General features: G+C 49.6%; 1 protein-coding gene across 4 annotated transcripts; it reads left to right on the top strand.

Moving 5' to 3' along the window:
• Positions 1 to 592: 592 nt before the first annotated feature.
• Positions 593 to 13,586, top strand: Alox12 (arachidonate 12-lipoxygenase, 12S type). Of its 4 annotated transcripts, XM_050162641.1 has the most exons (14): positions 599 to 812; positions 1,334 to 1,535; positions 2,596 to 2,677; positions 2,780 to 2,902; positions 3,017 to 3,120; positions 3,369 to 3,529; positions 4,341 to 4,484; positions 5,621 to 5,830; positions 8,594 to 8,680; positions 8,908 to 9,077; positions 9,522 to 9,643; positions 12,632 to 12,732; positions 12,842 to 13,012; positions 13,116 to 13,586. In XM_050162641.1, the coding sequence occupies exons 1-14, from the start codon at positions 678 to 680 to the stop codon at positions 13,293 to 13,295; spliced, it is 1,992 nt and encodes a 663-aa protein (XP_050018598.1). In that variant the 5' UTR covers positions 599 to 677; the 3' UTR covers positions 13,296 to 13,586. The 4 variants fall into 4 exon arrangements, 2 of the variants coding, with proteins under 2 accessions (XP_050018598.1, XP_050018599.1); XR_007595479.1 differs by lacking the exon at positions 13,116 to 13,586 and having other exon boundaries at positions 593 to 812; positions 9,730 to 12,732; positions 12,842 to 12,889; XR_007595478.1 differs by lacking the exon at positions 9,522 to 9,643 and having other exon boundaries at positions 597 to 812; positions 13,116 to 13,264.
• The last annotated feature ends 3,178 nt before the right edge of the window (positions 13,587 to 16,764 follow it).

The following is a 16,764-nucleotide window of genomic DNA, read 5'->3' on the forward strand; positions in this document are numbered from 1 at the left end:
TGAGACAGGGTTTCTCTGTAGCTTTGGATCCTGTCCTGGAACTAGCTCTTGTAGACCAGGCTGGTCTCGAACTCACAGAGATCCGTCTGCCTCTGCCTCCCGAGTGCTGGGATTAAAGGCGTGCGCCACCACTGCCTGGCTCGTGACCCCTTTGAAGACACTTTCACAGGCGTTGTCTAAGACCATTGGAAAACAAGATATTTACATTACAGTTCATGACAGTAGCAACTTAGAGTTATGAAGTAGCAACAAAAATTATTTTATGGTTGGTGGTCACCACAACATGAGGAACTGTATTAACGGGTCACAGTATTGGGAAAGTTGAGAAACACTGATCTAGAGAGTCCCCTGTCATAGCTAACTCTACCCTCCCAACACGCGCACGCGCGCGCGCGCACACACACACACACACTCACACACACACACTATGCCAGAGCACCTTCAGTTTCCCCCACACCAGAGCTAACTCAAAGGCACAGCCCTTCCCCAAAGCCTGCTAGACTAGCAGGTTCAGGCTAGTCTAGGGCGGGGACTAGGGAGGAGTGCCTAGAATTGTGAGGGCGGGGACACAAATCCATCTTTTAAAGCCTCGGAACTGGCCCTGAGGCCACGGTGGCCCTGGGCGGTCTTCGAATTGAGTTTCACTTGGGTTGCCTCCGGAGAGGCCAGAGGGCGCCATGGGCCGCTACCGCGTCCGTGTGGTCACTGGGGCCTGGCTCTTCTCCGGATCCCTCAACCGAGTGGAGCTGTGGCTGGTTGGGGCGCATCGGGAGGTGAAGCTGGAGCTACCGCTGAGGCCCGCGCGGGGCAAGGTTAGCGGGCAAGAGCTGGGTCCCTCAGTGCCCGGGCTGGACGTGGGAGGTTGGCAAGGGACAGAAGGCTAGGGGCTGTGACCTCACGACCACAGTGGAGTTTTGTGGAGGTAGGACACCGGGAATGAGGTCAACAACTGGCATGGGCTGGTCTCCTTTTCCCGGACCCCAGCCCAGGCAGCCTCTGATTCCTCCTGAATAAAGTGCCCCAAAGCCGATGTAAATACAGGACTTGTGGTCAGTCATGAAGCTCTTCAGAGCTCCAGCGTGGTGGGAGCTCAGCGAACAGGAGACAGGTGATGATGCTCCCTGGTCAGCGCGCTGTCGGCTCTGGTCTCCCCACAGAAACGGAATTCCTTAGATCCACCAGACAGGTTAGGGGTGGAAGAGGGAGGGAGAGTGGGAGTGAGAGGTGTTTGAAGGCTGCGGTAAACTGAGGCTCCACAAAGGGCGGTTCCGTCTCCAAAAGGCTTCTCCCAATTCCTGCTACTTTCCAAGTCTGGCGAATCTGGTCCCCACAGGAGGAAGAGTTTGACTTCGATGTTCCTGAGGACTTGGGGCCACTGCAGTTTGTGAAGCTGCACAAACAGCACACAGTGGTGGACGACGCCTGGTTCTGCAACCTCATTACAGTTCAGGGGCCCGGAACAAGTGCAGAGGCGGTGTTTCCCTGCTACCGCTGGGTGCAGGGAGACGGAGAACTGAGCCTGCCAGAGGGGACTGGTGAGCAGGCAGCAATTCACCTTGGGCAAGTGGGCGAGCACCTGAGGGAAAGGAGGAGGGCGGGGCGGGGGGGGGGGTAAGGAGGGGGAAGGGGGGGAGAAGAACCTCAAGAAAGGATGGACAGGCGCTGGCTGGTACAGTGAGTTTCCGGGATGCAAGTGAGGAAATGGGAAGAAGTTATGAATTCCCCAAGGGTCTCCCAGAGTAAGTGATGTTGCACTTGAATTAAAGAGGGTGCTAAGCCATCTGGAGACCCTGTTTTCCTAAACAGGAAGTAGGTCACACAAAGAGAAACAAAGAGCAGGACGCGTTCTGTGATCCAGAACAAGTTAGGACAGGGACAGGTGAAGAGCTCACAGAACAGGAGACTGCCAGCGAGCAACAGACAGACAGACAGACAGCTAGGAAGGGACGGCCGGCAGCTGGTTTGACCACCTGGCAGCAGAGGGCATGCATAAGAGTCACAAAACTTCACAAATTTACCATGGGAATCAAGGGAAAGAGAGGAAGGAAAGCCAGGGGGGAACAGGTGGGAACCGGAAACAGCACGTTGAGACAGGTGGATCTAATCGAGGTGGCAGCAGGGACGAGTCAGTAACTGGAGAGCGAGCGGTGATCTACTCTGAAAAGTGAAGCCAGGCGAAGAAAGCGAGGGTGAGGGTGTCCGGATGCTCACGGCGTGAGGTCAGCCAGAGCAACAGGCAGCAATAGATCGCTGCGGTGCCGGGGACCAAGATTTTATCACCTGATTAGGGTGAGATCCCCCAATTTCATCTAGACATCGATGAAATAAGGTCAGGAAGGAGATTGTGAGCTTAAGGTATGAGGAAACATGGCAGATACCTGGTCTGGAAGGAAGATGTGGGTTGAAGTCAGTGAAACTGTGAGCCCAGGCAAGACCCGGATGAATGCCTGGGGATCAGTCAAATGAGGCAAAGCCAGAGATAAAGACAACAGAACCCAACAGAAAGCATGGGCTGGCTGCAAAAAGAGGGCAGGAGACAAGCGGAAGCGTGCTCAGAACCAGACAAGAAGTATGGCTAATTCTGACTTTCCCTAGCCCGCCTGGCAGGAGACAATGCCTTGGATGTCTTCCAGAAGCATCGAGAAAAGGAACTGAAGGAAAGACAACAGGCCTACTGGTGACTCGCAGCCCACAGCCTCCCAACTGCCCCCACCGCTCCCTGACCCACCCCCACGGCTCATCTCAACCCTCCCCCTGAAGCGTTGTTCCTAACTTCTAGCTGGGCCACCTGGAAGGAAGGCTTACCCCAGACCATAGCCGCAGACTGTAAGGACGACCTACCTCTGAATATGAGATTCCATGAGGATAAGAGGCTGGACTTTGAATGGACGCTGAAGGCAGGGTAAGGAAAGGGCTAGGAAGCTTCGGGCATGGGAGCAGGGGAACCAAAGCGTGGTGGTATTTAGTGAGAAGCTAAGGGTCAGATGATGGGGTCATGTCTTAACACCTGTCCTAGGGTTCTGGAAATGGGTCTCAAACGTGTTTACACCCTCCTGAGAAGCTGGAACCGTCTGGAAGACTTTGATCAGATCTTCTGGGGCCAGAAGAGTGCCTTGGCTGGTGGGTGGCTTCCCCAGATCTCCATAATCTCCCAGTGGTCCCTTTACATTACCAAGCATGGTTCTTGGAGCTCCTTGGCAAATTAACATATATTACGACTGATATTCTCACAGAAGCCCCCAAAATGACAAAAATAAAAAAATGGCTGAGCGTAGGATATTCTAAATCCCCGCGGTCCAATGGGAAGAACAGAGACGTCTAGGCTGCAGTAAATCCCCTCCTTTCTGTGCCCCACCCCTGCACCACAGAGAAGGTTCACCGGTGCTGGCAGGACGATGAGCTTTTTGGCTACCAGTTCCTCAATGGTGCCAACCCCATGCTGTTGAGACGCTCTACCTCTCTGCCCCCCAGGCTGGTACTGCCCTCTGGGGCAGAGGAGCTCCAAGCGCAGTTGGAAAAAGAACTAAAGGTATCTTCCCCTTGCCTGGCACTTCTCTCTCATTACTAGTGTGTAAGACCTAGCGAGGTTGAGATGCCAATGTCAGATGGCAGAAAAGAAGGGACCCCTTGGTGCATGCCTTTTGCTAGGGGGAAAAAAAAGGTGTCTGAAGAATGGTGATGTCATATAAAAGCCACAAGGACTCCTGTATGAATGGGGGAGAGAGATGGATCCCGAGGGCACAGACTGGGTGCAGAGATGTTGAAAGGAATAATGATACACTTGCTGCTGAAATTTTTCTGGATTCCAGTGATCTTGGCAGGGAAAAGGCAATGCCTGTGCTGTGGAGTGGGGAGGTTCGGGAGGTTTTCTGGAAAATTTCGGAACTGAGTTTGGGAAGGATGGACTGGTCACTGGAGGATAAGCCACAATGTGCTCATTGGCAAAGAAAGCACAGGAGGCTCTCTGGAATCTTCCTCACAGAGCAGAAGAGGGATTGTTGAGCTGATGGGAGCCAAGAACAGAAGGCCACCTGGGAATGATAGGACAGGGGACTGACCACCTGCACAGGGAGTCAGGGCGCTAATGCTTGGGAGACAGACTGGCCTGGGCAGGCCTACTCTGAATCCAGACCTGCTACACATATCCCCACACAAGGAGTCTACCCTCATCCAGGTGGTTTGTGTTCTGGGCTGTTACCTTAAGATTAGAAGAACCAGACCAACCAGACACTGTAGACACTGTAGCTTTGACAATGGGACTCTGGAACCGATGGACAACAACGACAAGAAGCTGGTGTGTGACCTCTGAACTCTAAGAGTGGATGCATTCCTTTCTCCAGAATGGTTCCCTGTTTGAAGTTGACTTCATTCTGCTGGATGGGATTCCAGCCAATGTGATCCGGGGAGAGCAGCAGTACCTGGCTGCCCCTCTTGTCATGCTGAGGATGGATCCTAGTGGGAAGCTGCTGCCCATGGCGATCCAGGTAAGGCTCCCTTAAGTGCCTCATTCCTAATGCTGGTCTCGGTCACTTAAACCTCTGCATCCGGAAACCCGATGTCCAAGTGCTTGGCTCCCCAGTCCCGTCTCTTCTGAGAGCTACCCTCCGTTCACAGCCTAGTCCCCCCAGATCATCCAGACAGAAGTGCTTGTTCACGAGTCACAGAAGCTGCGGGGTATGGTGGTGTATACCCAAAATCCCAACACTCTGGAGGCAGAAGGATCATGAGTTCAAGACTGTCCAAAGATAAATGATAAGTTTTGGGCCAGCCTGAGCTACATAGTAAGATCTTCAAACAAACAAATGGCCTCTTGAGTCCTCACCCTATCACTAACAATACTCAAATATCAGCGTGCATCTCATTCACCTCAGGTACTCGTGAAAGGCACAGGTTTCTGGGTTGGTGTAGCTCAGTGCACAGCACTTACTGCACGCGGCACGCTAGGTGGCACAGAAGGGGGCCGGAAGTTTGTTAAGTCCCACCCCCAGACTTTCTGGTTCAGTGTATCTGAAATGGATGTAAAAAGTGCTTTCCTTACACGGTCCAAATTAATGCTAAGATTAAGCAGCTGAGGACCACACTGAGAACCATTCTTTAATCTCGGTGTCCTCTGCATCTAAATATCCACGGTTGCTGGACTCTTTCGCCTACTCCATCAATCATTGGCGAGCACTGCCAATAATCTTCACATCCGCTTGTTCAGGTGTGCTGGTCTCTGAGACAGTCTCGCTGGACTTTCCCATGTAAACCAGACTTGAAACTACAGAGATCCACCTGCCGCTGCTTCCTGAGTGCAGGAGATTAAAGAGGAAGCACCACAGCTGGCTCCTGTCCTCGCAGCTTTCACTCTCCATCACCTGCTCTCTGAGCCTCGCGTTTCCCCCCACACCACCACTAGGACCTCCTTTCTGGACCCCTGCTTCCCTTCTGTCCAGCATTCAGCCTGCCCATCTTGGCACTCCAGCTAGGAGAGCAGAATGACAGGTTTCTCATTCCTTCCACTTGAGTGTGAGGCACTGGAAGGAACCAGTTTAGCTTAGTCATGGGTTTCTCCAGGAACTGTGGCCACGTCGTACACAGAGGGGGAGTTCCATCAATACTCAATTTCTATTTCTCCCAGATTCAGCCTCCCAGTCCCAGCTCCCCAGTTCCAACATTGTTCCTGCCCTCAGATCCTCCACTGGCCTGGCTCTTGGCTAAGATATGGGTCCGAAGTTCAGATTTCCAGCTGCAGGAGCTCCAGTTCCACTTGCTGAACACTCATCTGGTGGCCGAGGTCATTGCTGTCGCCACCATGAGGTGCCTCCCGGGACTGCACCCTATCTTCAAGGTACAGACTCCACCCTCTGTCCCATCTCCCTTAGAACCTAAGTAAGATGTTCTGAGACAAAGTCTCTAGCTGGACCTGGAGCTCACCATTGTGGCTCGGCTGGCCGGCCAGTAAGTCCAGGGGATCTGCCTGTCTCTACCCTCCACAACTCAAAAGAGGTAGATACAACAGCAAAACTCTTCATAGCAATCGGAGTGAAAAGCGGGGAACAGAAACTGTACCAACACCTTGGAACTTACTTTAATCAAGCTGAGTAATTTAACACCTCTTAAGGACCATGATGAGGACGATCCCTGAAATTCCCAAACATCTGGCAGTGTCTCTGTGGGCTTACAACACAGCGGAGACACCGTCAGCTGGGAGTGGAGGGAGCCAGGTGGGGGTGGGGGAGACGGCCAGTGGATAAAAGGTTTGCTGCTCAAGCCTGAGGACCTGAGTTTGAATCCTCAGCACCCATGCAAAACCCAAGCACGGTGGCTCACCTATACCCAGAGAAGCTGGTGGTGGGAGAACAAAGGAAACCAGTTCCAAAGGTTGTCCTCCAACCTCCACAGGGGCACAGTGACACACATGGGCCCATACACACACAGTCTCAGGCAAACAAAATAATGTAATGAAAATAAAAAGATTTGAAAAATCTTAATAACATCTCACATACAAAGATCACAAAACTGCAAGCATGCCGGGTGGTGGTGGAGCATACCTTTAATGCCAGCACTCGGAAAGCAGATGCAGACAGATCTCTGTGAGTTCAAGGCCAGCCTGATCTACAAGAGCTAGTTCCAGGACAGTCTCCAAAGCTACAGAGAAACCCTGTTTCAAAAAACAAAACAAAACAAAAAAACCCTGCAAGTATATAAAAGGGGGTGATTGTCAGGGCTAGGGTAAAGGAACACGGGGTGTCTGTTTTAGCTACATGGTGTAAGAGGGTGATTGTAGGGGCTAGGGTACAGGAACACGGGGTGTCTGTTTTAGCTACATGGTGTAAGAGGGTGATTGTCGGGGCTAGGGTACAGGAACACGGGGTGTCTGTTTTAGCTACATGGTGTAAGGGGGTGATTGTCGGGGCTAGGGTACAGGAACACGGGGTGTCTGTTTTAGCTACATGGTGTATAAAGCACTGTCGGAGTATTCAAGGTAGGAACGTGGTAAGGAAGACAGTTAAGTCCCAAGCCCGGCCAGTCTAGCTGTGACCCCTTGGGTAACACAGGCTGATTAACAGAATCCTGGATTTCATTTCCTCCACGATGCACCTGCACCTGTATATTCTATTCCGTGTGTACAGTTAAAACCTATATTCACACTTGACACTTTCCCCTCTGGCTCAGTCTTCTTCAGTCTCCATCCGCCCTAACAATTACATCCCATGGCAAACTGCTGTCTGTCACAGGACACACAGTAGGGCTAAATGTGCTGATGTCCCAGGCGTACCTTACTTTGAAAGTCAGGGTCTAAGTCCTAAATCATACCTTGATATTTTCCAAACGTCCACTTTCTTATTTTGTTTTGATTTTGAGATGGGGGTCTCACACAACCGAGGCTGGCCTCCAGCTCTCTCTATCCAAAGACCTCCTCGGTCCTCCTCCGACCATCTCCCTCACGCTAGGATCAGAGGCATGCACACCACACCCAGATTATGAAGTGCCAGGAACTGAACCCAGAGGCTTTGTTCGCGCTGCTCAAGAATTTTGCCAACCAGTTACATCTCCAGCCTAGCTGTGCACATTTCAACTGTGACAGAGGGTCTGTTAGGTTGTTAAGGGACAAACAGCGTAGGCTGTAATGTGCCACATGCTAAATGCTATCTAAAAGTCCTTGAAATTTTTGTTTGGAGTTGTGCCCAGTCATCTTTTCTTCTCCTGTGACGTGGGGCATTCTGTGACACTCAGAATCTTGTGTGAGTTGTCCAAAACTATCTCAGACTAATGTGAGTTGCCTTGATATCTCAAAATCAAAGAGATCACTTGGGCCATTCCTGTGTTTGGCTTGAGCAATTCAGATAAATACCAAAATTAGACGAAATATGGATATTAGCTGTGTAAAAAAGAAGACAAAAAAGAATGCACGAGAATGAGATGGAGTTTTATGAGAGCCGAGGAAAAGGAGAGAGGAGACCCAACAGTACCAACAAGGCTGGGGGACAGAATGGATGCTGAGACTTCTACTGTGCAAGCAGACAGCTTCATATACCCTCCCCACAAGCCACTCCCGAAGAAACCCAAGCGTCAATAGCCAAAGAATAAAGGTGCAGTTTTGATAAGGAATATTCAGGCTAATTTAAGCTGATATAAATGATATCAGCTTAAATGATAGAGGATATAAATGATAGAATATAAGAAAATCAAAAGGCGCTGAGCGCTCCTAAAAGACACCCACACTCAGGGTGGAAATAAAGAGAATGAATAACAGCTACCATTAGGTATTACAAACACATCACCTACGTACGTAGTCACACATGGGAGCGGCTCCCTCAGGTCAGAGCCTACTGTTGCCCCCTGTTGGCAGGTTGGAATATTGCATGCTAAGTAGTAATTAATTTGGTACCAGAGTGGTAAGGTGTGGTTTGAAATCCTAGTCACCACGGCTCTAGAGGACAACTCCTGAGCAATTTAGAGAATGTGAATAAGTGACCAGGGAAGGAAGAGTCCCGCCTGTCAAGGCCTCGGCATGAACGAAAGCACCAAGAGGACAGTAGGACCTTACACTTGGTGTCAGGTCCTACAAGGAAGGTCTCGAGCACAGCCCCCTTTAATCTCCACCCAGCTCCTAGTTCCCCACATCCGTTACACTATGGAAATCAACACACGAAGCCGGACCCAGCTCATCTCAGATGGGGGAATATTTGATCAGGTAAGGGTCGGGGGGTATGGTGCTACCTCATCACCCGGCTTCCGTTGATGGTCTAAACACTTGGGGATGCCAGACCAACTTCTGTGAAATCTCAGTCTTAACCTGTGAGTCCTGTCCATTCGTATGTGTGACTTCAAACCTGAAAACTCCATGCCTGAGCACCGTACAGCCCTTGGCTTTCTATCCCCGCTTCTATCCATCAAGACTTGTCAACTTTCTTGTCCCAGGTAGTGAGCACAGGTGGAGGGGGCCATGTTCAGTTGCTCACTCGGGCAATGGCCCAAATGACTTACTGCTCCCTCTGTCCTCCTGATGACCTGGCCAACCGAGGCCTGCTGAGAATCCCAAGTGCTCTCTATGCTCAGGACGCAATACAGCTCTGGAAAGTCACTGCCAGGTGAGTGAGATCTGGCTTGCGACAAAAAGTGTCTCTCCAGAGAGGGGTAAGGAACAGGTGGGGTCAGTTGTCAGGTTTAAAAGGAGAGACTAGACTAGGGGCAGGATACAGGAGAAGACGGCTGTCAGAGCAGAGGCTGGGGAACCGGAGTGACGAGTAGTCATGGGCAGTTAGAACGACTAACTTTTACCGCTTCTCCTTACATCAATATATCCAAGTCCTGGGGTGTTAATCACAGGGTGCTTGCTTAGCACGAGCAAACCCTTCATTTTGATCCCCAATGCTGCAATAAATTAATTACTTAAATTTTTAAATGAAAATTAAAACTTCAAAACACAAATGTGATAGGATCCAACCCAGGCACAGTGACAGTCAGCTGAAAGGTGGCCCCAGAGGCGAGAGGTTCGAGCCCGTGTTCTCAGTTCAGCTTCCTTCTCTGGGCAGGTACGTGGAGGGGATGGTCCACCTCTTCTACCAGAGTGATGAGATTGTGAGGGGAGACCCAGAGCTGCAGGCCTGGTGTTGGGAGATCACTGAGGTGGGACTGTGCCATGCCCAGGACAGAGGTAAGATCTGTCCCAGTGACAAGGGCCCCTCCCCAGACCTGGGGGACAGAGCTCTCCAGTCACACCCGCCCTTCCGTCCATGACAGCATCCTCCATGCCTCCAAACACCCAGAAGCATCCTATACCTCGGTTGTTCTTCTAAAGAGGTCCTAGCCATCAGCTCATACTCAGTTATATCTAGAACCTGCCATAGTTGTATATTGGACTCAGCTAAAGCAGAACCACAACCTGCTGGGGTTTATGGAGCTCTGCGATTATGGTTCCCTATTTTTCCACCTGGAGATACAAATGGAAAAAGATTTCCCACCAAAGCCCATCATGTCCCACCATGGCTACTCCTCTCCCTCCTGCCGGCTACTGTCCACGCACAGAGGGTTCTGGCACGCTGTACATTTGCCAAACTGCGATGTCATTCTCGATGCCAGACAATACCATCTGCAAGCTACGGCTCAGATCTGAATTCAGGGTCCCGATTCTTGGGGCTCAGGTTTCTTCAGTTAATCTGGTCCTCACTCTCCAGCACCCCTCCCACCAGTCAGGGTGCAGCCACTGCTTGCAGTCAGCTTCCATCCTCCTCCCTAACTCCGGAAAGAACCAGCCTTTCCTGGGCTAAACAGAAGGCTTCCGGCTCTGAGGTTTCGTCCAGCCACCGCCCCTCCACACTTGAGACTACCACCTTGAATCCCATCCACTGCGTCTTAATGGCACAGTGGAACCCACCATGGCCAGACCCTGCAGTGCAGCAAACACCTGACCCCTGAAGAAAGCCTCTCCTTGAGGAAGCATGGGGTTTACCACCCCTACTCTTGCAGGACCAAGCTCTCTCTAATTTCTCAGTCCTGATCCTTTGGCTTCAGACGTCCAGAAAGACGTCTCCCTTGCCATCTCCGCAAGCAGTACTACATCTTGAAATTCACAGTAAATATGCAGCGTCTCAGTCTGCTGGGATTGAAATAATGAAGTGGAACAAATGGTGTGGCTTATACATCAGAAGTTTATTTCTCACCATTCTGGAGGCTGAAAGTCTCAGGTCAAAGTGCCAGCATGTTTGAGTCTGGCGGGTGCTCTTCCAGGTGACACAGGTCACTCTCGTGGCACCATGTGGCACAGAAAGAACAAACTAGATCTCTGTCCTGTCTCGCAAGGTCACTGCCGTCACTCACGGGAGCTCTAACCTATGACCTTATAAACTTCCAAACCTCATCACACAGGCAAGCAATTCCAGGATAATAGCTTAGGGGTGGAAACATCCATTCCGTACCATAAATATTAGCTTCATCCTCACAAACAGTGACTCAGCCCCTCCTCTCTCTCCACGCACAGCTCACTTTTGCCACATGAGCTGCTGCACTTAGAGGAAGTGTGCTAAGGTTAAAACAGTGAGAGGAGAGCCGCCGGGAACTGTATTCAGAGTCAGTCTTTCTCCCCCCTGACAGCCTCAACCAGCATTTAACCTCCCTTTGATGTTCTTATCAGAAAGCAGATGTAATTACATGGACCAGCTCAAATCAAAGCTCCCACACACACTGCAAAATAATTGGCATGAGACAAACTCAGAATTTTATTTAGTTTTCTTGTTTTTTTTTTTTCAAGACAGGGTTTCTCTGTATATCCTAATTGTCCTGGAACTCGCTCTGTAGACCAGACTGGCCTCGAACTCACAGAGACTCTCCTGCCTTTGCCCCCCGCCCCCCCCCAGTGCTGGGATTAAAAGCATGCACCACTACCACCCGGAAGGACTTTGTTTTGAAACAGGGTCTTTTAGCCTAGCTGGGTCTCAGACTTACTTTGTAATGAAAGCTGGCCTTGAACTCACGTTCTTCCCGCCTCAACCTCTGAAGTGTTAGGTTACAGGCGTGTGCACCAGGCCCAGCTCAGGACTTCTCTTATTCTCTGTTGTATAACTAAGAGACTATAATTCCTTATCTAGAAATAGGAAAGCACATTATTATTGTTGTTGTTATTATTGTTATTTTGGTTTTTTGAGACAGGGTTTCTCTGTGTAGCCCTGGCTGTGATGAAATTAGCTCTGTAGCCCACCCAGGCTGGCCTTGAACTCACAGAGATCCACCCACCTCTGCCTCCTGGGTGCTGGGATCAAAGGCGTGCGCCACCACCATCTGGCACATCATTAATTCTTTTTTTTAATTGATTTATTATATATAGTGTTCTGCCTGCATGTATCCCTGCGGGCCAGAAGAGGGCACCAAATCTCATTACAGAAGGTTGTGAGCCACCACGTAGGTATTGGGAATTGAACTCAGGACTGCTGGAAGAGCAGCCCGTGCTTTTAACTGCTGAGCCATCTCTCCAGCCCCTACGTTAACCGACTAGGGATGACTGAATGCCCAGCCCTTAATCTTCCACAGTAACTGTATCTATTATTTGCTGAGCACTATCTAAAAACAGATCATTTTGATGCTTTTTTTGTTGTTGTTTGTTTGTTTGTTTGTTTAAAGACAGGATCTCACTGTGTAGTCCAGACAGTGGTTCGGGATGGCCAGGACCTCACGAGCCTCCTGCCTCTGAGCTGGGATTACATCACGCACCACTGCATCCACTGTGCAGATGGAAACTGGAGTGTGGAGAAGTTAGGTGACTGACCGGTCTTCCGACGCTGTCCCTGTGTTGTTAATGCAGTTCCTATGTTGTGTGACTCCCGACGACAGAATTATTTTGTGGCTACTTCATAACTGTAATTTTACTACTGCCATAAATCAAAATGTAAATATTTGACATGCAGGGCATCTGATATGGGACCCCTGTGGGGGTTGAGACCCACAAGTTGAGAACCTCTGATCTAAAGTAACCAAGATGGAAGAAATTAGGCCAGTGCTGAAACCTATATCTGATACAAATATAGCTACATAAATTACACACACACACACACACACACACACACACACACAGCCGTCCTAAACTATAGAGCATCCTGCGTTTCTTTCCTCTTGCTCTGTCACCTTTAAGTCCTGTTCTTTCCCTGGCCAGGTTTCCCTGTCTCCTTCCAGACCCGGGCTCAGCTCTGCCATTTCCTTACAATGTGTGTCTTCACATGCACGTCTCAGCACGCCGCCATCAACCAGGGCCAGGTATGGAGCTCAGGGCCCGGAGAGCGCATGTCTGGACCTTGGGCTATCTAAGGGAGAGGTGGGAATTCAAATCCTAATGTCTGGGTGCTAGAGTAGCTTCTTTCCCCAGCTGGACTGGTATGGCTGGGTACCCAATGCTCCGTGCACCATGAGGATGCCTCCGCCCACCAACAAGGAAGAGGTGACTATGGAGATGGTGATGGGGTCGCTACCTGACATTCAGAAGTCCTGTCTTCAAATGACCATCACATGGCATCTGGGTCGCCTCCAGCCAGACATGGTGAGTAAGGACCAAGGAGAGGGAAGTAACAACTGGGGAAAGGTATCAGCGTGAGGGGCTGGGTGTCTTCGGGCTGGAAGCTGAACGATCCATTCTGTCTCAGGTACCTCTAGGACAACACAAAGAAAAATATTTCTCAGACCCCAGGACCAAAACTGTGCTCAGTCGATTTCAAGCAGATCTGGGAAATTTGGAAAGAGAGATCATAGCCCGGAATGAGCAACTCGACCTGCCCTATGAATACCTCAAGCCCAGCCGCATAGAGAACAGCATCACCATCTGAGCCCGAGCTGCCAGCACTCAGAACAATCCCATCAGCACCAGGGCTGCCACTGCCCTCTTGATTCTGTGCCTTTTTACACCTGCTGCTAAGACTAATCTCTCCCTCAACTAAACACACTCCACATCAGTATTCTGCCACAGGGCACTAGATGTTCTGCTGTAAAGAGGAACCGTTTCTCTGTAGGCCGTACACGTTCTACCGCTCTTACCCAGCTCTCTCCCTGTACCACTAAAGCAGTCACTGACATTATGAGTGTGACTATGTTCCAATAAAACTGTATGTGGACACTGAGATGTGAACCTCACAAGTCACCAGATAGGATTTTGCGTTGTTTTCCTTCAGCCGTTTATAAGCAAAAACAACGTCAGGTGGTGGTGATGATCAGCTTTAATCCCAGCACCAGGGAGGCAGGGGCGGGCAGACTTCTGAGTTCAAGGCCAGCCTGGTCTACAGAGAAAGTTACAGGGCAGCCAGAGCTGTAACACAGAGAAATCCTGTCTCAAAAAAACAAAACAAGGGGCTGGAGAGATGGCTCAGAGGTTAAGAGCATTGCCTGCTCTTCCAAAGGTCCTGAGTTCAATTCCCAGCAACTACAGATGGTGGCTCACAACCATCTGTAATGAGGTCTGGTGCCCTCTTCTGGCTTGTAGGCATACACACAGACAGAATATTGTATACATAATAAATAAATAAATATTTAAAAACAAAACAAGCAAACAGATAAAGATAAAAGTGCACAATTTCAGATTAGATCTGGTCTAACCTCATACAGGCCTCAGGCCAAAAATTCCAGCTTAAAAAGCATCCAGGAGGCTGAGGAGAGGAAAATGATATTTCTGGGTGAAGTCAACTATTACAGCTTAGTACCTTCTGCCAGGAACCAGCCCTCATATTTGATGGCCAACATGTAAATTCCTGACTCTCTTCCTTGACAATTTCCCCTCCAGCCCTATTTTTCCAGTTTGAACAAATACCCTGAATATCCCTAACTAAGGGTGTTACTGGTCCCAAATAAAAAGCTTTCTCCAACAGCTTCCTTCTGCAACAGTCACTAGGAGAAATGGAAAACCCTTGTCTCAGGCCTGTAACACCCAGTAATCACTGTGTTTCGCAAGTTATCTTTCACAACCATTTTGAGACTAATATCCACAAAATAAATTTTTAAAATGTCACAAGATTCTAATCCATGACAGTGTTCCTCGGTTTGGTCCTGGAGTCTTGAGATTAAAATGTATTCTCGAAATCATTCTGTGACTATTGTCCTTACTAGCATGAGTACACCAATCTCGGTGCAAAGTTTTTATTCATTGGTGGCTGCCACATCCACGGCTGTCTTGCCTGTGTGACAAAATGCCTTTCAGGTGGTGGCCGTCTCAAAATGAGGGGCTCGTGCTTCTTGGAGCTTGGCCCCAGGCGGTTCCCTGGCAGTTTGCTTGAGTTGAGGTGCCTGATTAGCCTCAACGACCTCGTTCACTTTGTTCCTGGCGATGGTTTCTTGCATTGACTCAGCTATCCTTTCTTCTGTTCTATTTTTCTCTTGACAAAACCTTAATCTGTTCAAGGAACCAGAAAACACTTCCAACGGCTCCTTGAATACGGAGGAACTGATGCGTCAGTTCCCTCCCTTGATTCAGGCCATCAATGTTATGATTAAGACTCTGGCTCGCTCTCTGGGGGAATTTATGGATACCCTAGAACAGAAAGAGCTCATGATAGGAGATTTGGTAGAAGATGGGTAAATTATGAAGGAAAATGTATGGAATGGCATGAGTTACCATTTATGGAGAGGCTAGCCAGAATGAGAAACCCCTGGTACATTTTAGGTAGGAAAAAAAAGGCAAGATATTCTTGATAACATGAAGCCAGCCATTCAATATTGAAACAAACCCTGGGGGTGGAATCCTGAAGAATGGTGTTTGGGTTACCTTGGCTACCTTGAGGGCAGATATGATTTAGGGCCATGAGAAAGCACAGTTAGTTAGTGGTGTGAGACGAATTTCAAAGACCAGCTCTGCCCACATGGCCCTGACCACAAGACTTGCTGAGAATAATCAATTGTCTATAATCATTTTTCTATGGAAACTTTTATGTCTGCCAACTTCCTTCTGTAATCTCTTAAAAGTGATGCTTGAATTTTAGTAAAATTGCAGCAGATTCGAAACTCATTAGAGTTGTGTCTGTCTGTCATTCGCTGAACCCTGGGTTCTCCTAAGCCTTCACCCCTGTTCTCCCTCGGTCTTCAATCTCCAAGAGAGTCAGTCCGCGGCAGGTGGCTTTGAGCTTGAACCCCAGCCCTGGAGAGGAGGAAGTGTTCTTTAAACATCTGATTACCCCCAAATTATTACCAAATTTGTTTTGGAAAGGAAGGCTTTTTTTTTTTTTGGTTTTCGAGACAGGGGTTCTATGCAGCTTTGGAGACTGTCCTGGAACTAGCTCTTGTAGAAAAGGCTGGCCTCGAACTCACAGAGATCCACCTGTCTCTGCCTCCCAACAGCTAGGATTAAAGGCGTGCGCCACCACTGCCCGGCCTTATTCTTGGTTATAACATATCTTGTGATGGTTTGGATGAGAATGGCCCCATAGGATCATACAGAATGGTGTATTTCTGGTCACCAGGGAGTGGAACTGTTTGAAAGGATTAGCAGGTGTGGCCCTGACAGAGGAGGTGTGTCACTGGGGTGGGATCTGCCAGGTCCCGTCAGTGCAGCCCTCCCCACCAGATCAGGACGTCTGTCTCAGCCACTGCTCCAGGCCATGCCATGCGTGCTGTCACGCTCCCCACCATGATGAGAACGGACTAAACCCCTGAAACTGTAAGCCAGCCCCAGGTCAATGCTTCTTAAGCAGTGCCTTGGCCAATGGCGTCTCCTCCCAGCACTGAGCGGTGACCAAGACACATTCATCTTACGTCCTGTCTTACTCGGTGTGCCTGCAGCATTTTCAGTGGAGAGAGAGGCAACAGCGACTTCTTTGTGTCTTTTCTCCTTTCTCCCCCACATTTAGCAACTCCACTGAGCCTGCTTTTCCTAGCCCTATATTTTTCCTGAACGTGACGTCTGGAATGATACTGTATTGCAAGGGAAGCATTTCCAGGGTCAAGAAGGCCGAGACTATTGAAAAGCGTTCCTTCAAGCAGGATGCTAAGGCTCTTTTGTCCTCTCCAGGTGTCAAAGCATCTTTCAAAAGGGAGACCTGGATAGAGGCGATAGACCTGCCAGCCGAGTAATTTCACCATCTCGCTTACCGTTTTCCCACCAAAGAAGACCACCGGAGACTAAGGTATATGTGTGGGGTGTGGAATTAGACGATCCCGAACTTCTCGACCTAACGAAACAGTCCCTTACTGAACTCTGCAGACCCCTATTCCGATTAGGTTCTTTCCTGACGCCAGGTCAAAGCTAGTTCCTGGTCATGTGATCTGTCAAGTCGGTCACGTGAGATGCCCGCGTCTTCCATTTCAAGACGGGGT

Source organism: Alexandromys fortis, unplaced genomic scaffold (assembly GCF_014885135.2).
Source record: "Alexandromys fortis isolate MF-2015 unplaced genomic scaffold, M_Fortis_MF-2015_v1.1 scaffold_84, whole genome shotgun sequence".
NCBI lineage: Eukaryota > Metazoa > Chordata > Mammalia > Rodentia > Cricetidae > Alexandromys > Alexandromys fortis.